Raw genomic sequence first — 22,679 nt, 5'->3', positions numbered from 1 at the left:
TTCCGTTTGGGAATTGCTTAGGCCAGCTTCCAAAATAGCATTGGAATGCCAGATGTCTTTTTAAAAAACTGACAATTCCATTAAAATCCAATTCCATTGGATAATGTCCCCAATTTTTTCTTGGCATTTTTTCACAAAGTTGGAGTCCTCTGAGCAATAATGTTTTCTTTCAAATAACTAAAGGTAAAGATTTCCCCTGACATTAAGTCTAGTCGGATCCAATTCTGGGGGTGTGACTTCACAACCTCTGAGGATGCCTGCCATAGATGTAGATGAAACATCAGGAGAGAATGATTCTAGAACATGGCCACAGAGCCCACAAAACCTACAACAACCCAGTTTATTCTATGTCTGTAATCTATAATGTGATCCCTGATTGTCCTGCTCTGGTCATTCGATCACTCCTTTATTCCAGGAGAATCCAGATCCAGGAAACACTTTTGCATAGTTAATCTGTAAAATTCACTATCCAAATAATGTGTGATACTTGTTCAACTTGTATAGCTTTGAAAGGGAGCGGAATATATTTATAGCGGATTTGAGTGTTTTCAAGGGAAAACTTAACATGGAAGTAAAGAAGTCATAACTCTTTCCCTCAATAGATAATATGCAAAATGTCTTCAATTGTCAACAAATCGACTGTTGAACGCCTGCTTCTTTCTCGTTTCTGTGAGCTCTGTAGTGACGGGAAGCTTTTTCAAGTTCGGAAGGTGAGTTTTTCAAATTTGAACTCTCTTTAACCAAACATAGGGTCTTCTCTTTCATTTAGAGGTGATATCTTGCCGTATATCTTGAGTTACTACATAGTTTTTCTGCGGTGTGACCAGGGGCAACAGAATAAGCCAGATATCATTGATGGTTTACCAAAACAGTTCAATATACACTTGGCATTTTATCATATACCTGAGTTTTCTTTTGAATAAGAAGCTTGGATCAGAGAATCATATATATTTCTCTATCAGTGTTTTCCTATTTGTCTCACATTCTGCATGAAATAAGTGGAGCAGATACCTCTGTCCATGAAAATATTCAAATAACAGATCAAGTAGCATTTATATAGTCTTGTTATGGCTAATAAAACCTGTGTATAGGAAATATACCAATAGTATATTTTCTAGTTGGGAATGTACTAGGTTGCTCACCGAAGTGGCGTACAGGGAGCATTCAACCCCGCTGTTACGTCAGCTCCACTGGCTGCCTATCTGCTACCAAGCACAATTCAAAGTGCTGGTTTTAGCCTATAAAGCCCTAATGGTTCTGGTCCAGCATATCTGTCCAAACGTATCTCCTCCTATGAACAATCTCAGATATTAAGATCACCTGGGGAAGCCCTACTCTGTGTCCCACCTCCTTTGCAGGCACGGTTGGTGGGGACAAGGTAATTGGCCTTCTCAGTGGTGACCCCTCAGCTATGGAAATCTCTTCCCAGTGAAATCAGGTCAGCACCCTCCCTCCTGACCATTAGAAAGAAATTGAAGACATGGCTCTGGGACCAAGCCTTTGGGTAGAAATGTAGTGCAATTGGTGCAATCATGACTGGAATGGCCTTGACTTCCATTACTGATTGCATGGTTTTTAACAATTGGTTTTAATGTTTATATGGTTTTTTAATTTTATGTTTTTAATATGAATGTTCTTTTATTTTCTGTTGTTTGATAAGTTATCAAATTGTTGCCTATTGTAAGGCGCCCTGAATCCCCTTCGGGTGAGAAAGGTGGGGTACAAATGCAGTAAATAAAAATCTATATAAATAAAAATGTAATGTTTGTTTGTGGGATTAACATAACTCAAAAACCACTAGATGAATTGACACCAAATTTGGACACAATACACATATCATGCCAACGAGTGACCATCACTCATTAAAACTCTGAAAAACACAGCAGAAGAGACATTAAAAGCCAAAAAAACAAAAAAAAATACATTACAACACATGTATACACAAACAAACAAACATATATACACAAATATATACACACACATAAATGCATATATATACACACAAAACACATATACACAGACAGGGACACAGCAACGTGTGGCAGGGGATGGCTAGTAAATATATATAGACAACCACGTTCTGTTGTCTTGTCATCCTATTATTCTATGGTGAAACAGCAGATTTAAATCTTTATTTTGTTAAGAACTGTGATTAAATCAATATATGTATAAAGAAAGAAATTGAAAGTGATAAATTAGCTCAAATGTTCCCAAAACAACCAATCCCTCTCACCTACTCTCTTTTTTGACTTTAGGTTTGTGCAGCGAACTTTGGAGATATTTGCAGTGCTGTTGGGCAAGAGGCCACAGAAAATAATTTGGTATGTTGGCATCTGGAACACACAAATCAGAGGTCCTGGAGACAAAAGTATTTCAAAGGATTGTATACTATTGCATTTCATATAAAGCAGGAAAAAATATGTAAATCTGAAATAAAAGGGGACACCTTTTGGGAAAGGAAAAAGCTATTGTTGGAATGTTTTATCCTACAGAGGTCTGCTGGATAATATATACAATTAATAATATATACCAGTATTCTGTCAAAACTGACTTGTCATAGCTGGACAATCCGCAGTTCCTCTACTGTTAGAGAAATCTGTCAGTCTATGTCTACAGTGTATTGTCGAAGGCTTTCATGGCTGGAATCACTGGGTTGTTGTAGGTTTTTTTGGGCTATATGGCCATGGTCTAGAGGCATTCTCTCCTGACGATCCTCACTACCTCTGAGGATGCTTGCCATAGATGCAGGTGAAACGTCAGGAGAGAATGCCTCTAGACCATGGCCATATAGCCCAAAAAAACCCTACAACAACCCTATGTCTACAGTTTTCCTGAGCGGGAAAAGGAAGGGGCCGAGGCTGTTAGAAATTGTGGGAGTTGATGTTCAAAACACCTGGAGGGCCCAAGTTTGCTCATGCCTGTACTATAGTGACATGGAATTAGGTGAAATCTAATCTTTGAAGAAAGGGAAGAGTTCAGCAATACATGCTCTTTAATTGTGTACCATAAAGGGTTCAGATTAGAAAGTCCTGATCTGTGTGACTTGTGAATACAAGAGATTAGATTGGTAAGAGCGAGTGATAGGACACTATGTAACTGGCATTTAAAAAAGAAATAATTCAGTATTTTATAGGAACACCCCAGAACTAGATGTTTGCTCAATTGAGTACTTTCTCTCTCTTTTTCTCCCAGAGACATGTAAAATGAAAATCCCAGAAATTCATCCGAATGTCCTTTTTTCCCTCTAGCTAAAACTTCAGTCATGCTTGATCTTTAGCTGTCTACGGTGGTGACTGCAATTGATAACTTCATTTTGCAAGGGTAATCCTTTGGTGTTAACTTTCCTTCTTTGAGCCTTGCTGAAAGGACATGAATATTTTTGAAGTTATCTGACCCTGCTGCCAGCTTCTCGTTATATACACTGAAATAAATCAGATTGGCAGTCCCAGACAACTTATGTAGCTTTCTGCTAGAAGATGTGCATTTACTTAGAAGTTTGAAACACAAGCATATCCTGTGTAGCCAAAATGTCGCTGATACTAATATTTGTATTTATTTGCTGTTTAATTGTTAGGTATCATTTGCTGCTCTTCATTAAAAAACTACTAACCAAGTGGAGATTTTGAAAAAAATATTCTTTACCCCAGTCCTTTAATAATTGTTTGGGAAAAATGACTTTAAAATATTGGTCTGCATTACCATTGAAATCCACAAGCATGTAGACAATTTCGACAGAAAGGAGGAAACCATGAAAATGAACAAAATCTGGCTACCAGTATTAAAAAAATACTCTAAAATCAAGACAGTAAAGAAAGAACAACACTAAAAAACTGGGGAATTCTAGACAGGGAACAATCAGAGCCTGCTAGCACTTCCCAACAAAGGATTCCCCCAGACAGCAATCAGCTGGGCTTTGAAGCTACAAGGCCATTAAATTCTAATTGAAATGGCCAATTGCGACATTCACACTTGCCTCATGCAGTCAAGTCTTCTTTCTCCCACCTTGGACATTCCACAGATATATAAACCTCACTTGCCTAGTTTCCAGCAGACCTCACAACATCTGAGGATGCCTGCGGGCAAAACGTCAGGAGAGAATGCTTCTGGAACATGGCCATACAGCCTGAAAACTTACAGTAACCCAGTGATTCCAGCCATGAAAGCCTTCGACAATACATCAGGAGGGAATGTTTCTGGAACATGGCCATACAGCCCAGAAAACTCACAGCAACCTAGTAAAAAGGCTATTTTAAGAACTCCTTGACTTGTGACATTTTGTCTTTATTGTGGCAGATTCCAAAGTTTTTTGAGCTCTGCTCTGACAGTGTTTGGGGCATGCGGAAAGCCTGTGCCGAATGCTTTATGGCTGTTTCTTACACCATTTCGCCTGAAGTTCGGAGGACCAAGTTGTCTCCCCTCTTTATCAACCTCATCAGTGACCCATGCAGATGGGTAAGTGGGGTGTATTTGTTAATCTTGCATTACCATTTATACAATTAAAAACTGATCTGTCCTTTGATTCAGGGAGGCAAATTCAAAGGACTATGACCCAAAACTGGCAACTATTAATGGATAGAATTTTTAATGTGATTTTTCCTCCATCACCATATACTCATTTACATATAATTAAAATTCTGTTTCATATTGATTATACATGGCAGCAACCTTAATTAGTCAATGTCTGGTGCTGTGACCACTTGTCAGAACAGAATAATAATAATTGGCATTCTTATGGCATTACATTCTTATCAAAGGTGTTTGGCAAAGTTAGGTTTTTTTTTGAACTAAATATTTCAGATTTACCCAGCCAGCATGGTCTATCATGTTGGCTGGAGATTCTGCCCCCAAAGAGTAATGTTGTTAAGCTGTAAAACATTGTTAGTGTTTCTCCTTTTACTTTGGTGAAAAGAATGAGTATGACATTTTTAAATTTTGACTTTTGTTCTGTTGTAAACATTTATGGCTCTGATGCAACATCTCTATGTCTGTAGACTCACATCCCTTGACGTAATGCCATTCTGTAATTGCACCTAAGTATGTGCAATTGACATAAACATTTATTTTTTTTCTTTTTGTTGCTTCATGACATTGCCATCACCTTTTTCTATTTTTACCAACATGTTAACATTTAGATTGCAGAACAAGGGAAGTGTCCTGTTATATTTTTAAAATGTCATGTATATTATGGATCTATTAAATTATAAGGACTCATTGGTGGTACAGCGGGTTAAACCGCTGAGCTGCGTACAAGCTGCCTGAAAGATTGGTGGTTCGAACCCGGGAAGTGGGGTGAGCTCCCTCCAGCTTCTGCCAACCTAGCAGTATGAAAACATGCAAATGTGAGTAGATCAATAGGTACCGCTCTACTGGGAAGGTAGCAACGCTCCATGCAGTCACGCCGGCCACTTGACCTTGGAGGTTTCTATGGACAACGCCAGGTCTTTGGTTTAGAAATGGAGATGAGTACCACCTCCCAGAGTCGGACACAACTCTGTCAAGTGGAAACCTTTACCTTTTATAAATTACAAATACCAAGGGCTTTCACATTTCTTCAGTTTCTGTGCTGAGCTCCTCCAATTTGTTTTGATAAATCAGAGCAAAAACTGCAGCAAAATAAATTAGAAGACGTATCATTATTTCCCATCTATTAATGATCAAAGAAAATTATATCTGTGTTCTGTAACTGTTTAGGCACCGCCCATTTGTGAACATGTGCACACTTTGCATACTTGCACCCTCAAATTCTGAATTGCTCACCGGTTTAACCCGCTGCACCACCAAGGGGTTTGTTTACTGCAAGTGATATGGCAGAATCTGTGATACATACAGCCATGGTAGTCTGATTAATTATTGCTGTAATCTTGAACAAATGTAGGAAAATATTATGTGTATGTCATTTCTTAATTGGCTCCCTTTCAAATGTAGACACATAAACTTTTCTGTGAATGTTGAGGAAAACATCCTCTATATGATGTTTGTTTAGGTTATAAAATGACACATTATAAAACAAAGTATATGTCTTATTTGATTTGCAGTTTCCTTATCTCTATATACTTAAAAGCATTGGGAGGGGCTGCAGGTCATGTGACCGACTCAGTGACAGTGTAGAATGTTCAGGTTTAAACAGGATGACAGTTAGGGAATGTCAGTTGAGGAATGACCATTAGAGAAATGTGTTGAGCCTTGAATCAGCTTGAGTATAGAAGTTTGTCAGAGTGCTGAAGCTCATGTTAGGAAGTTAAAAAACACAAACCTCAACAGTTTCTATTTGGAAGTAAACTCTTATTAATGAGAGCTGCATAAGGCAACATAGTTTGTGAAGAAACTGTTAAAGATTATGAGTTCAACATACAAACTCTTTGAAACGTTATTGAAGTTTTTGTGGCGTAATGTAAAATGAACCACGTGTACTTCACGTAGTATCAGCCCACACACTGTCTTGCTAAAGAAAGAAAATATGCCACGCAGGTAAAAAATAAAGAATAAGTAGTTTACTCTTCTTAATTCAGAACAACATATGTACAATATGATCAGTTGCATCAACTCACTAAATGTCTTTTTAGAGAGATTTAAAATGGTATTTCTTTGTCCTTATGAGAGACCTTGTTTCAGCAGCCAAGAAATAAATCAGTTTGTCTCTCTCTGATTCTTTCTTCATCTCTCTGCACATGCATATCTTGAGCCTGAACAAAAATGCAACAGTATCCAAAAGTTCTAGGCTCAGCCATCACCCCGGGCATTGCCTGACCAATGAGCTTCATGCATCTTATTTTACAGTTGACACACACACATACACACTGATTGCTTGCATGCTCCAAAGATTTGTAACCCTTGACAAGAAATATGCCTGTATCTTTAAATACATGAAGTTATCAGTAAACAAAACTTGTTCTCTTTAAAAGAAGTCTGCTTGCATCATTATCTGCTGAAAACATCAAACAGAAACAAAATATATGCATTCCCAGCAGTCATCATTACCAAACAAACTCCGCTATTCCAATTAGATTGTGATCCTAACAGTTCACGATCTATATGCCCTAATGCTCAGTGATCCTAACAGGTCATGATCCATTCTCCCCAATAGTGAATTGTTAGATATGCTTACTGAATTACTCTGAATTAGGAGTATAGTGCTAGATCTAGGGAAATCATGCTATCCCTCTATTCTGCCTTGGTTTGACCACACTTGGAATACTGTGTCCAATTCTAGGCACCACAATTTAAGAGATATATTTAAGAGATATATCTGGAATTTGTCCAGAGGAGGGCGACTAAAATGATCAAGGGTCTGGAGAACAAGCCCTGTGAGGAACAGCTTAAAGAGCTGGGCATGTTTAGCCTGAAGAAGAGAAGGCTGAGAGGAGGTTGAGAAGGGCGGGGTAGAAGCACTCCAAATAAATAAATACCTGGAATATTGTGTCAAATTCTGGGCACCACAATTCAAGAGAGATATTGACAAGCTGGAATGTGTCCAGAGGAGGGCGACTAAAATGATCAAGGGTCTGGAGAACAAGCCCTGTGAGGAGCGGCTTAAAGAGCTGGGCATGTTTAGCGTGAAGAAGAGAAGGCTGAGAGGAGACATGATAGCCATGTATAAGTATGTGAGAGGAAGTTATACAGAGGAAGGAGCAAGCTTGTTTTGTGCTGCCCTGGAGACTAAGACATGGAACAATGGCTTCAAACTACAAGAAAGGAGATTCCACCTGAACATGAGGAAGAACTTCCTGACTGTGAGAGCTGTTCAGCAGTAGAACTCTCTGCCCTGGAGTGCGGCTGAGGCTCCTCCTTTGGAGGCTATTAAACAGAGGCTGGATGGCCATCTGTCGGGGGTGATTTGAATGTGATTTTCCGGCTTCTTGGTAGAATTGGGTTGGACTGGATGGCCCATGAGGTCTCTTCCAACTTTACGATTCTATGATTCTATGAATTCTAGTTCATTTCTTTTTGGATTGTCAGCAAATGAATAAAATAAAGCGATGTACCTCAAGCTACATTCTGCATGAGCATCTGGGACAGCATTCCTTCTTGGTCCCTGGATTTTAAATAGATGAGCAACTGTCTGCTTTACAAGTGCTGGGTGCATATTTAAAGAGTATCCAAGGACTGAATCAAGAGGATCACTTTTCAAGTTTCGTATTAGTTTCCCCACTCCTAAAGAAAGAAACAGGCTTGTATAATTTCCATTGCCACGATAGTGATAGATTTACAGCGAAATATCTTAAGACACTATTTGACTTTGTTCTGTTGGTTCAGATTCATGGAATGTTTATAATCTTACTCATTAATGGTATCAAATTATGGGACGACATCTGCTCTTGCTGGAAATTAGGAACGTAACATTGAATGTTGGTTTCCTGATTAATCCAAAAAAAAAAATGTGTTCCATCAAAGTCAGATTGAAGGTGTCTTCTTAATTTTTGAATATTCTAGGTACGTCAAGCTGCTTTCCAGTCACTTGGACCATTTATTTCTACTTTTGCAAACCCTTCCAGTGCTGGCCTTTATATTCGAGAGGATGGGACGCTCAGTATCCGACCTTCCAGTCCATGTCCAGCTGCCAAAAATGCAAACAGCGTGTCATCTAGGTATGATGATTTGGCAATAAAGATTTAAAGGGGTATCTTGAACCCCAAATTCTGCTTTTTTGTGCAAGGTTGAAAACTGAAAATAAACTGTTAATAGATTGTCTTCTGTAGGTTTTACAGATCAGAGATTTTAGCTTTATTGGTTGTACTTTCAATACATTGATGCTTATAACTTGTGTAATGAAATAAAATAGGATTACCATGAACTATATAAATAATCATCAAAATGTGTAAGAACATACTATAGCTAATTTCAGACCACATTTATTGCTCATAAGATCAGATAAGCATGTGGTGAGAAGTGAGTAGATGTTTACCTTGAGATAAATATCTTTGTCAAAGCAGTTACTTCAGAAATGTGAAGCAAAACGTTTACTGCTTAGTAAATTGTACATTTCAGATCACTTTTGAAAAGTGACCATGGATAGATTTTTTAATGTGAATTTTCCTCTTTTCCCATCACCATCTGCTCATTTGCATACAATTAAAATTTTAACAAGTGATCTAATGAGACAGTTTCAGTCTTGGAAGAGATAACCTGCTACTTTGATCTACGTGTAATGTTTTTCTACTTGGAATCTGAGTGATTCTGTCATTATTTGTTTCTTCTTTTTGCTGTTCTTTTTCCGCATCCTCTGAGGATGCCTGCCATAGATGCAGGCGAAACGTCAGGAGAGATTGCTTCTAAAACATGATCATATAGCCCAAAAAACCTACAACAATCCAGTGATTCTGGCCATGAAAGTCTTCCAACAATAAATTGCAAGAGCCTTTGTTTAATAGAGTAATATTTACGAAATTTGTTACACTTCAATTTTCTTTTCAGTTCTGAGGAGCCAACAGAAAATAAATTGGAAACATTGACAGAGAAGTCTTCTGTTAACTGCACTGCATCAAGTTCAGGTGCACAAGAAGAAAGTTCATCCGGACGTGTTAATTTTGGAATTAATCAAATTATATTCAACCAGAGTCACAATGCTGGTCCTTTTGTGACTAAAGATATTAAAGACTGTGAAGTCAACAGTTATCAGGGAATGAACTCAGGAGTCCAGTCTGCTGATGATGTGTTTAATACTTTCTTATACTGGCGTCCACCTCTTCCTGACATTAGCCAGGATTTGGAGCTGCTTCAGTGCAAAACTGAGATACATGAAGGGAGCTGCTCAATGTCAGAAGTTCTGTGCAATAACTGTGTGGCCAGCAGTGAGATTAAAAAAGTTCTGCAGAGTTTGCAGGAGCATATGGATGACCCAGATGTTCAAGGTAAGAGACGTCCTTCTCCATGTATTACAGTTTTTACAAGTCATCTGTCCAGGTGGACAGCAATAAACTTGTGTTGTTCTAAAACTGATATTTAGGAAATGTATTTCTCAAACATCAGTTGACTCTTATTGCGTAAACTGTTCTGGATGGGAGATAGACAGCAAAGCTGATGCTGGTAAAGATGTCAACTGCACCCCATCCCCTTGCCTGAAAACTGCATATGCCCTGAATTATCCCAACGTTAAACCAAAACGTTGGCTGTTCCAATCAAGGGAGCGGGGTGAGCTCCTGCTGTTAGCCACAGCTTCTGCCAACCTAGCAGTTTAAAAACATGCAAATGTAGATCAAAAGGTACAGCTTTTCCGGGAAGGTAATGGCACTCCATGCAGTCAAGCTGGCCACATGACCTTGGAGGAGTCTACGGACAATGCCGGCTCTTCAACTTGGAAATGGAGATGAGCACTACCCCCCAGTTGACTAAACTTGACTAAACGTAATGTCAGGGAAAATCTTTACCTTTGCGACTTTTCAGAGTTGATCTCAAGGCCCTTGATATCATATATGTATCTTCAAAAGTCAAGCGTAGTTTACCTAAGTGAGACTAAATAAATCTTGGACTCAAATGCATTGACTCCTGAATGTATTTATTTTAGAAATAAATCTTGTCATATTCAATAATGGACTTACAGTCTTAGTCACCAGTTTCCTAGTACAGTACTTTTCAGGCTATCTATTGTGAGAACAACTTTTTTTCCAACTGGGCACTAACTTTGGGCCCATTGAGTACAGTTGCTCCGTTTCCTGGGAACTTGCAGGGACCAGCAACCACTGCCATTACTCCAGGTAGCATCCCTTTGAGGCACATTATCCTAGTAGATAATTTGATTGGAAAACAGCTCATCTAAGTACTGCCTTGGTGGGAAGGTAACAGCGCTTCATGCAGTCATGCTGGCCACATGATCTTGGAGGTATCTACGAACAATGCCAACTCTTCAGCTTAGAAATGGAGATGAGTACCACACTCCAGAGTTGGACATGACTAGGTATAAAGCTGAGTAATAACCAAATACGGATGTATAAGCTATGAGAAGTAACATATAAGAAATAATGCAAGTGAGAAAAAGAGTAGAAATGTTCAAGTAGTACTGTGCTATAAACGGCACATTGGCTTTTTCTCCCTTGATTTGTGGACTTTGTATTTCTATAGTCCTAAGTGTTGAATTTAATTAAGTCTTTACTGAATTTCATCCTTTACCAATCCATAAGTTACTGTTTTTTAAAAAGAGAAAAGCTGCATCTAGTACTATAGTGTTGTCATCGTGGCTAATACCAATCATGTTATCCTTAGTTAATTTTTCTAATGCCCTTTTGAAGGAAGAACTGTAGAAATGTTGTTTCACAATACATGATAAAGTTATCTGTTCGTGTTTTTCTTTTTAAAGATGGTAATGTAGCCAAATATTGTTATGAAGCTGAAAAGGAAATGCATGAAAACTAATTCAGTGAGATTTGTTCCATCTAATTAGCTCAGGTCCAAGTGTTATCTGCTGCACTCAGAGCTGCTCATCTGGATTCAGTCAGCGACTATGCCGTCAAACAGAATGAAGAAGTTAATGGTGACCCCAAGGAAGATGCAGCCATTTTGGACCTTGAAACAAGTACAGTGAATGAGAGCAATCTGTCTTCATTACCAAGCCAGGAGGAAGTGATTAATCCATCAACTCCAACTGTGATTAAAAATGTGGTAAGTATGCTTTCCTCAATGGATTGACACTAACATTTGCTGGCTGTTCATTTTGCACAACTAAGGCTTCTATTTGTTTATTTTTATTTTTAGTCTGCTACCCTGAAAATAGGCCCTTGATAGCGCAGCGGGTTAAACCGCTGAGCTGCAGAACTTGCTGACCGAAAGGTTGGCGGTTCAAATCCAGGGAGTGAGGTGAACTCCCTCTGTTAGGTCCAGCTTCTGCCAACATAGCAGTTCGAAAACATGCAAATGTGTGTAGATCAATAGGTACCACCTTGGTGGGAAGGTAACGGCACTCCATGCAGTCATGCTGGCCACATGACCTTGGAGGTGTCTACAGGCAATGCCGGCTCTTCATCTTAGAAATGGAGATGAGTACCACCCCTGAGAGTTGGACACGACTAGCCTTAACGTCAGGGAAAACCTTTAACCTTTACCTTTACCCTGAAAATATGAATCAAAGAAAAAAAGAAACCACACTGTAACTATGAAGGGTTGCGAAATTATACCCAGTGCTGTCTGAACCCCAGCCTATGAAATCCAGCCAAATACCAAGACTTTGTAGTACTTCCAGTAAATGCTTAGACTGGCAAATTCCAATGAGGAGGGAGTTCGAAAAGTACAATTGACCACTGAGAATGACTCCCTCGGTGGTTTAAGGAAAAATGAAAAGCAGAGTGATGGTAATGGATTGCATAGAAGAATAAATAAAATTCAAAATTTTCTGCTAGATGAGCCAAAGCAAATACGGCATATATTGGTGAATTGGTTTTCCCTGAGCAAATATTGGACTACTTTGTCAATGTTTTCTTAAAATTGGAATGTAGAATCATTATACTGTGGGTGCAGACTAGCACATCTGAAGCTGGTCATGCTGATAGTAATTAAAAATGAATTAGCCAATACCATATCTGTTTAAGAACATAATCTGGGGAAAAGATTATATTTTAAATATAAGAGTAAGCCAACATGCTCAACTTTAGACTCAAGTAATATTTTCTGCAAATGTTTCTTAGGAGATTCACATTTATTCAGTAACAGTAGCAATAAGCCATCTGGGTGTGATATCAACCCTGATATGCATTGGCCTTAACAGATATTTTGAACTTCCATAAGCTTCTGTATAAGGTATTTTAAGCTTCAAATATGGATAAATGCCTGATGTAACCTGGCCTGCATTTTTACAAAGATTGAATGCATTTCTTACTAATACATTTGTTCCAATCTCGATAAAATAGTGTAGAGTAGAGACGTCACACTGGCAACAAAGATCCACATAGTTAAAGCCATGGTATTCCCCATAGTCACCTACGGATGTGAGAGCTGGACCATAGGGGAGGCTGAGCGAAGGAAGACAGATGCTTTTGAACTGTGGTGTTGGAGGAAAGTTCTGAGAGTGCCTTGGACCACAAGAAGATCCAACCAGTCCATACTTCAGGAAATAAAGCCGGACTGCTCATTGGAGGGAAGGATAATAGAGGCCAAGATTAAGTACTTTGGCCACATCATGAGAAGAAAGGAAAGCTTAGAGAAGACAATGATGCTGGGGAAAGTGGAAGGAAAAAGGAAGAGGGGCTGACCAAAGGCAAGATGGATGGATGGCATCGTTGATTTGACTGGATTGACCTTGAAGGAGCTGGGGGTGGTGACGGCTGATAGGGAGCTCTGGCGTGGGCTGGTCCATGAGGTCACTGAATGAATAAACAACATTTGTATTGTCTTGCATTTTAATTATTTATAGTGCTTCTCATATTTTTTTGCAGGAGTTAGAAGAGCAACAGAATGGGACCAGCAAAGTTTTAGAGGCTGATGAGAATGAACCACTTCTGGAAGAGGATAAATCAAAATTACAGGTTGTTTTAAACATTTGTTAATATAGTAGAGGGAAGTTCAGTTTTCATAATGGAAACAGTCTTGGTAACTTGGGTGTCAGAATCTGAACTTACATGTTTTAATCAGCTACCACGTATAAGAGATAAAAAGCCTCATGGGACATTACTTTGTAAATTTGGTTCTAAATGTGTAGGATTCTAGGTCATACACTGATGTTGTCTTTCTTTCTGACTCTCATTCCTTACAATATTATATTTACTCATTTGAGCGACTTGCAGTTTCTCTGGTTGCTCCTGACACACACACACACACACACATATGTACATACACACTCAGTGTGGGGTGCATAATGGGAAATCCTGAACATAATATTTGGCTTGGAGTAAAGCTACTTGCTACTTGGAAAGAGAAGTATCTTACTGACTGTTACACTGGTTTCAGAAGATAATATATGACCCAGTCCTAAATCAGATTGTATTCTTGGAATAATCTGTGTAAACAAAATGTTGAGATGCTGATAGCTTGTTAATTATTTCTGAACAATCGGCCCACATATTACGCAAGGGTTTTGTTCCAGGACATTTTGCATAATATGATTTCATATATAATCTTTTTCAGAGAGATTTCTCTGATTGGATCTTGTTCATAACTGAAATGCTTCTGAAAGCTAAAAGTAATCTATAGTAAAAATATCCCTCCCCCCACCCTTTGTTCACATGCTACATCACAGAGGTAAGAGTAGTGAAGGAAAGACTCACATATTGCGGTCCAGGCTTTCTGCATTCAGCAGAATACATTATAGCCATTCCAATGTTAGGAAATCACAAACACTGAAAAGTACTGGTATTCATGGAAAAAAAAAGGGTTGAAAGCACCTAATCTACAAAAGAGTGAATGAGAGATTTGTTAGTAGCTGTTTCCATGCACAGGTGCATAATTAGATCTGCGTCTCCTACTTAATAACCACCAGACACAATCTCTCCATGTCCCTTTGTCACTCAATGAATGGTGGCAATTGGTTTTCAGTGTCTTCAGCCTTCTGCAGAGGAATACCCGTTTTATGTGTTGCCGAAGGCTTTCATGGCCAGAAACAACCTGGAAAACTCACAGTAACACAATGCCAGTTTTGTTTCATTGGTGGAGGGACTTGTAGATATTGGCTCAGGCTTTTGGGTTTTTTTTTTACTAATGACTAATTAGGCCATTTGTTGCCAAATTTCTGAGTGAGAGGAGGTGGTATGCACTAAATGTAAAATGAGAGAGATTAGAGTATATATGAAAAGAATGTCCCAGTTTAGACAGACTGAAACTTTGTTTATCTCATTTATTCTGAGAAAATTTGAGAGAACATCAGAAACAGTGATGGATTAAGGCTTGTATTTTCCAGTGATGACTATGAAAATAAGCCAAGCACATTCAACAAGATCAATGGCTATGAGTATAACCTATGATGTGTCAACATTTTTATAAGATGTATGTGTTGCAGCATGGTGGAAGGAACCAATTGCATTCATTTAACATTATAAATTCGATAGGTATACATCAGAAGAGGCTGCATTTGGCAAAGCAGTGATTCAAGCAGTGTTTTCAGGAGTTTAAAATGTAGTAGTCTTGAAATCCTACTCAGTTTCTGCCCTTGAATAAAGCCCAATTATCATGAATTGCTCCTTTGTGCCAACCTGAGAATTAGAGGTTAGAGGCCTCTTCTACAGAGCTGTATTAAATTCAAGTTATCTACCTTGAATGGGATTATCTGGCAGTGTAGACTCAGATAATCCAGTTCAAAGATTATGTAGATTATCTGCCTTGATATTTTGGATTATATGGCAATGTAGAAGGGGTCATACGTATCATAAGTACTCATTCTGTGATGGCAGAAGGAGCAATTCACACCCATACAACAATGACTGCTAATATAGCAGCAGAAGCAGTAAAAACAACAATAATTTGATGGTGCTGAAACAAATTTTTGAGGAGTTAGTTGCACATAGAAATAGGTTGGGGCTAGATAATAAAACTGACTTATAAGATGAGATGTATTAACAGATCAAACAAATGTATCTACTTGGGCTAGCACGTGGAGATAAAACTGATAGTGGTCGATTGCTTCTTTTGCCATCCCAGAATGAATATTTATGGTTAGAAGAACCACTCTACCTTCATATTTGTCTTGTTCACCAAGCTTGTGATAAAGTGACCTTCTTAAAATACTGGGGGGGGGGGGGGGGGGGGAAGATAGCTGTTCTTTAAGGCAGAACTGATGGTGTCTGTCTTCTTGGACATTCTGTTGCTGTTGCTATTCTGTATTGTGTTTTTTTCCCATTCTTCCATTGCCATCTGGAGAGGGCGATAGAATGCTATACTTGAACAGCTGTCTTTCAGTGCTTGTATATTCTTCCTCTTGTTTAATTTATTATTATCAATAATTTACTATTTTTTCCATCTCCAGGATATTATACCACAGCCTTTATTGGACCAATACTTATCTATGACAGACCCTGCTCGTGCACAGACTGTTGATACAGAAATCGCAAAGCACTGTGCATACAGTCTTCCTGGAGTAGCCTTAACATTGGGCCGGCAGAATTGGCACTGTTTGAAAGACACATATGAAACATTGGCATCTGATGTACAGGTAAAGTACAAAGGAGTCAAGGGTTGGTTCACATCATATGTTATTCAGGTGTCCATATCGTGTGATGAGTATGTGGTTTTTAGAACAATTCCATTTCCACAACAAATTAACAATGAATGTTTGTTCTAAAATCCAGTGTTATGAAAGATTTGTTTAAATATTTTTGGATTTGCTTTTGTAATGTTTACCTCAAAGCATTAATTTGTTTTATATTAACTTTACAGTGGAAGGTGCGACGGACCCTTGCTTTCTCCATTCATGAGCTAGCTGTCATCTTGGGAGATCAGCTAACAGCAGCAGATCTGGTGCCTATTTTCAATGGCTTCTTAAAAGATCTGGATGAAGTGCGCATTGGAATCCTTAAACATCTTTATGACTTCCTTAAGGTAACAGTTGTTCATATTTCTTCTTTGCTTGCTAATATTTCTTTAAAGGTAAAGGCTAGGTGAACAACCTGGTCTTCAAGAGGGCCCAGGCCGAAGTCCCACTGGCCACACCACTTCCTTTCCTGCCATATCTACTGGGAGTTATCCAGGCATCCTGGAAGATCCCATCCTCCATACCTCCAACTTTGAAAAGATTGAAACCTGGTACTAAACCAATGATGAAGATCACAGTTGGCTAGCTCAACACCCCAACCTGAACTCAGTAGTCGTCAAGGCCTCCCAGTCTTCAGGCAAGCAAAACTCGACATTGGCAGACAGGGAAGGAAAGAAGTTTGACTCTGTTGGGTGGAAACTCTACTTGGAAGCTTCCCTACTGACAAGAATCTCCAAATATGGTGCCTGTATGGGCACATATCAGCAGTTACTATGGGAAAAGGCACAGCCTTTCCACACTCTCGGAAGAGGGCCGAGCAGTGCTTTTTACACTACAACAAGAAGCTACTTCCTTGGCCCACCACCAGATACAGATGGCGAAATACACAGCAGACCCAGTGGGAAGGTGATCACTTATTATACAGGGTTAGTCAAAATGCATAGGCCAATAAGCCATTCAATTGAATGGCTTATTGGTCTATGCATTTTGACTAACCCTGTATTATATTATTTACCACTTCAACCCTCTCCTACTTCACAACACCTGGTTCATCATCATGCTGAGACCAGTACTTTGACTGCTGGACTGTTGGACCTGATTCATTAACTTTTCCCAAGGGGTCCCCTTCCATAATCTGCAACCAGTGGACACTATCACAACAGACCCCTCTACCTATGGATAGCGAACTCACTACAGAGACTTAACAGTTGAAGACCTCTTCTCCACAAAAGAAAAGAAACACCATATCAATTATCTTGAACTACTAGTGATCTTGAGAGCCCTCCGTGCTTTCTCTCAACTGATCCTGCACAAGCTGGTTCAGATACTGACAGACAACACCATCTTGATGTACTTTATCAGCAGACAGGCACAGGATACAGATGCATTGAGCACGGGATTTTCCTGATGGCTCTACACCTGCCTGGGATCTAGAATGCCCTCACTGGCAAGCTCAGCAGGTCTTTGAAGACCTCCCACAAGTGGAGGTTCAACCTGGACCAGTTGCACCACGTCTTTGACCAATGGGGATGGCTGTAGACAGACTTCTTTGCCTCCAAGGCGAATGCTCACCTCTCACAGTATGGTGTGAGATCGACACCATTTGAGGCACTCAGATGCCTTGGGGATGTCTTTCTCCAGGAATGGATGGGAACATTCTTGTACATCTTCCCTCCAATCCCTCTCATCCTGAAGGGACTTGAGCACATCATGATGTTTCACACAAACCGCATTGTAATAGCACCAGCCTGGCCAAGACAAGTCTGGTATCCAACCCTTCTACGTTTCTCCAAAGGTCGCTATCATCAGTTCCCGGCACTTCTGCATCTCCTCTCAATGCAAGACAGGCAGATTGTTCACCCAGACAAGCTGGGCCTGCGTATCTCATCATCGAGGCTTATCTCTGCCATTGAACTTTGCTATCAACTGGCCCGTCCTCCTCCTCCATCCATTGTTCAGCCTCACTCAATGAGAGGCATGGCAGCCTTCTTCCGAGGCATCACTCTTGACTCAAGCTGCAGGGTTGCAATTTGGGCCAACCCTCTGACTTTTGTGCCCCATTACAGACTGGACTTGAGATCACAAACAGACACTGTCTTTGGCAGATCAATCCTTGCCTCCAGCCTGGCCTTGCCACCACATCCGCCCAGGCCCTGCCCAGGGGTTAGGACCTCTTCCAGATTGTACCAATGACAGACAACAAGTTTTCTCTGTATGTTTGACAGATGCTTGTTTGTTTAAACATTCCTTTAATTATAACAGACTGGGATTGTAAAATGCACACCTCTTACTTTTCTCTTGTAGCTCCTTCATGCTGACAAAAGACGGGAATATCTTTACCAGCTTCAGGAATTCGTGGTTACAGATAACAGTAGAAATTGGCGGTTTCGTTATGAACTTGCAGAGTAAGTAAAACAGAACTATAACTAGCACGACTTATTATTTCCAAGTCATCTATATAGCACTGTTTGCCACCCATAGCTTAGGGGAAGTGGGGCGGAACTGAAGGCCCCCTATACCAGTGGTTCGAAACCTTTAAGAGACCACTGAGGCAGAAGTTGGATAGATCATAAGCAATAGAGATCAGTCACCCCTTTTCTCCACCACCTGCACATAAAAGGTGGTCTCTTCCCACCCCATCTCACCTCACCAGGAACCAGTGTTGGAGCTTTGCTCTCTCTCCACCTTCACTTAGCTGTCTCCTCCTCCTTGCAATCTAGCCTGTGAATGGGGCTTCCTTCCTTGCCTCAAAAGCAGTTAAGGAGTAAAGGATCCAACAGCACCAATTCTGATCCCTCCCTTTATTCAGCATTGGACCCTTCCTTCCTCACCTGCTCTAGAGGAGGCTGCTGCCAGAGACCTGTTTGCAATCTCCTTCTTGCAACCCAGCTCCTGCCTGGGCCTGAAAATGGTTCTCTGGTAGCAGCAGCTGCTTCAAGCCCAGGCAAGGAAGGAAGGATCCAACACTGCCATTCTTGCCCCCTCCCTATGCCTGATGTTGGATTCTTCCTTCCTTGTAGGTCCAGATGGCAGACGGCTGGGTTGCAAAGAGGAGACTGCAAATGGGGCTCTAGCAGCAGGCCATTGGTTGGGAATTACTGTCCTATACTATTCTCTGAAACTGATTTTATAGAGAGGAGTGGAATACCCAAGTAGAGTCTCTCTTACTCTCACCCCACAGAGTTTATCCAGTAGGATACTCTGACTAGTGATGCCAACTCTACTGGCAGATCTAGGAGAATCATCTTCTCTCTGGAGTAGATTGTCTGTCAGAACAATTAAACATATCTCTTTGGACTGCAAATGACTGAAATGAGGCCAGATAATTTGTTTTCTCCTGCTTGGGCACCTTGCTTCCAAAGGGAATCTTAGTAATACCATCATCCTTATGTACCTCTGCACCCAGAGTGGTCCTCTTCAGCATTATTTATACACTTCCAGGCAGTCCTCAAGCTACAAATATCAGATTTACAAATAACTTACAGTTAAGATTGGGGGTGAGACAACAGGCAGAAATAAAATTTGAAGAAAATGGCACTCTCTTTGTTTCCACACCAAGACAATTCTTTCAAAATCCAATTATTATAGGGACAGAAAGTGAGGTGAAATCTTCCAAAGAGGGACACAGACAGCAAAACAAACACCATGGGGGTGTTAACCCTTCCCTATGCTATCCAAAGCATTTAGATTGATAAGATTGATAGATAGACTGGAGTTACACTTAAAAAATGTACCTATTCTGACTTGCATACAAATTCAACTTAAGAAGAAACCTACAAAACCTATCGTGTCTGTAACTAGGGGACTGCCTGTATTTGGTTCTAACCAGTATTCTGATATAAAAATGTTCTACTGTAAGAACATATTATCTCTAGGCTTTGGACATAATAATTCTGACATCTAGTGGGTGTACCATGAAATTGCAATGCATTTTCTCTTCCATGACTGTTAATGACATTTGCAGCCACATGCACAATGGAGGACCTTCTTATAGCAACACAAAAGGCACCCCAATTGACCAAGTACTAGCCAAAGGACATTTAGCATAATGCCAGTTTTTTTTACTTTGTTTGTGGTTTTAAATACATTTCAATTGTACCTTTGGTTTGCTTCTGACACAATAAATAAATAATGACATTTGCTGACGTCTTATAACTGTAACACCTTCTGTAAGAGTCCCTAAGTAAAGGTTCATTGAAGTTTTATTGATGTCATTTTGTAAATGCGCTGCTTTTTAAAAAAAACAAGTCTACTACCTTGCAATCCAAAACTAGGAGAAAGGTGGCATAAAAATGAAACAAATAAATTCAAATAAATTCAATGTATTATGCAAATGTTCTTACTCTTAGTCATATTCATTTCTGTGCTGAAAAGCCACTGGATGACATTGAGAGAATAATACAGCATACGTTCGAAATGACTTGAAGGCAGGCAACTAATAATAATAATAAAAAACTATTTTAATTGAATATTTATGTGAATACAAAAGAGAGAGAAAGAAAGAGAAATTATATTAATGATGAGCACATAATTAGTAAGAGTATATGCTAATGCGGGAAGCCCCCAGTTGCGCAGCAGCTGCTGAACCTGCTGACCAAAAGGTCGATGGTTCAAATCCAGGGAGCGAGGTGAGTTCCCACTATTAGTCTCAGCTTCTGCCAACCTAGCAGCTTGAAAACATGCAAATGTGAGTATATCAATAGGTACTGCTCCGCCGGGAAGGTAACGATGCTCCATGCAGTCATGCCGGGCACATGTCCTTGGAGGTGTCTACAGACAACACCAGCTCTTTGGCTTAGAAATGGAGATGAGCACCACCCACCAGAGACGGACACAGTTAGACTTAATGTCAAGGGGAAATCTGTACCTTTGGGGTCAGGATTATAATCTTTTGTGGGGGAGGGGGACATTTAAAGGTGTTTATGCCTTCTAGTGTGGCAAGTTCACCTTTACTGTTCAAGAATTTATTTTCTTACCTCTGTTTTTGTTGTTTGCACTGGAAACAGCTGCCAACACTGAGGAGGTACCAGAAGCAACGTCCATAGCATTCATATCAATAATATTCAGGTTTTACTCATTGGACTAAAGTACATTTTGAAAACAAAGTAGTGCAAGCAACCTTAAAGCAATGTTATCAATGTTTATTTCTCTTTTACTTTAGGCAACTCATTTTGATACTTGAGCTCTACAATCCCAATGATGTATATGACTATTTAAGGCATATTGCACTCACTCTCTGCTCAGATAAAGTCTCTGAAGTCAGGTGGATCTCCTTCAGGCTGGTAGGATCTTTTGTTTTAACATTTATTATACATGGAGTCTGGTTTAACATGTCTCTTGAAGTAAATGTTATTATTTCTTTGATCCTTCCTTCTGATTTTTTTACAGGTTGTAGCAATACTACAAAAATTTTATGTGAACAATGCAAACTCTTTGGGATTAAATTTCATTAATGAGCTGATTGTAAGGTTTCGCCATTGTTCTAAATGGGTTGGAAGACAAGCATTTGCTTTCATCTGCCAGGTAAGCCTATCTTCCTTCCTTGACTGTTATATCAGTAGAGAACATTATGGCTCTGTTGGTGAAACTAAGGATGGACATATTCTGTTGGAATGAGAGATTAACTGGGAACATAATAATAATAAATAACAACAAAACTTTATTTGTATTCTGCCATCATCTCCATGAAGGGACCCAGGGTGGCTCACAAAGCACTCAAAAGTGCAATAACACACAGGATACAATACGTATATTAATGTATAAAAAATCCATCAAAACCACTCTGGATTGTGTTGTAAAAGGATAAGATGCTATACATTTCTGACATGAGCATTTTAGGTAGGAACATTAATAATATTGAAAGCTTCAGCAAGGCTTTGAAGCTGAAAGCCATTCAATGCTAGACAAGGTGACCAGTTGCAACGTTCACACTGGCCTCAAGCAGTTAAGAGTTCTTTCTCTCACCCTGGACATTCCACACATATATAAACCCACTTGCCTAGTTTCCAACAGACCTCACAACCTCTAAGGATGCCTGCCATAGATATGGATGAAATGTCAGGAGAGAATGCTTCTGGAATATGGCCATATAGCCCAGAAAACTCACAGCAACCCTGTGCTTCTAGCTATGAAAGCCTTTAACAATGCAATCTTGAAAACTGTTTTATTTTCTAGATCTCTGCTTATTTATGAAAATCTTAAAACGTTGTTCATGTCTTGTACTGATACACATATTGAATCTTAATGTCTCTTTCCCAGAGCACAGAATCATACTCAAAGGGGCATGACATTCTTGGCTAAGAAATAAAAAAAAAGACATGGTCATAACTAGTGAAAGATTTGTCATGTTCACGTGCTGTAAGTGCGTCCCTGTCCCTGTCTACTCAGCCTGTCTTTTTATAAATAATTCACTTAGCTTCTCTGATCTCAAAGAATGCTTGCAGAACTGCTTCAAAGTTTACTCTTAAAAGAACCTGATGAGAACATTCCATAAATCAACATCTTCTACTATGAGTGTAACTTCTTTCTCTGGATTCTACAGAGGAGCAACCCACAAGTTTTCTAAGTGCTTCACATC

General features: G+C 39.6%; 1 protein-coding gene across 2 annotated transcripts in view; it reads left to right on the top strand.

The window, feature by feature from the left end:
• Positions 1-22,679, top strand: part of LOC132773100 (serine/threonine-protein phosphatase 4 regulatory subunit 1-like) — a 56,199-nt gene that overhangs the window by 24,452 nt on the left and 9,068 nt on the right. For both annotated transcript variants that reach the window (XM_060772048.2, XM_060772049.2), the window contains 12 exons: positions 603-710; positions 2,256-2,321; positions 4,294-4,452; positions 8,431-8,585; positions 9,412-9,848; positions 11,375-11,592; positions 13,359-13,448; positions 15,878-16,063; positions 16,288-16,449; positions 18,407-18,507; positions 21,264-21,384; positions 21,491-21,625. In XM_060772048.2, the coding sequence (XP_060628031.2) occupies positions 603-710; positions 2,256-2,321; positions 4,294-4,452; positions 8,431-8,585; positions 9,412-9,848; positions 11,375-11,592; positions 13,359-13,448; positions 15,878-16,063; positions 16,288-16,449; positions 18,407-18,507; positions 21,264-21,384; positions 21,491-21,625 (1,938 nt within the window). The remainder of the gene's footprint in view (positions 1-602; positions 711-2,255; positions 2,322-4,293; positions 4,453-8,430; positions 8,586-9,411; positions 9,849-11,374; positions 11,593-13,358; positions 13,449-15,877; positions 16,064-16,287; positions 16,450-18,406; positions 18,508-21,263; positions 21,385-21,490; positions 21,626-22,679) is intronic.

Source organism: Anolis sagrei, chromosome 4, assembly GCF_037176765.1.
Source record: "Anolis sagrei isolate rAnoSag1 chromosome 4, rAnoSag1.mat, whole genome shotgun sequence".
NCBI lineage: Eukaryota > Metazoa > Chordata > Lepidosauria > Squamata > Dactyloidae > Anolis > Anolis sagrei.
The sequence above is the reverse complement of the archived record's forward strand: the minus strand, read 5'-3'. Positions and strand labels throughout refer to the sequence as shown.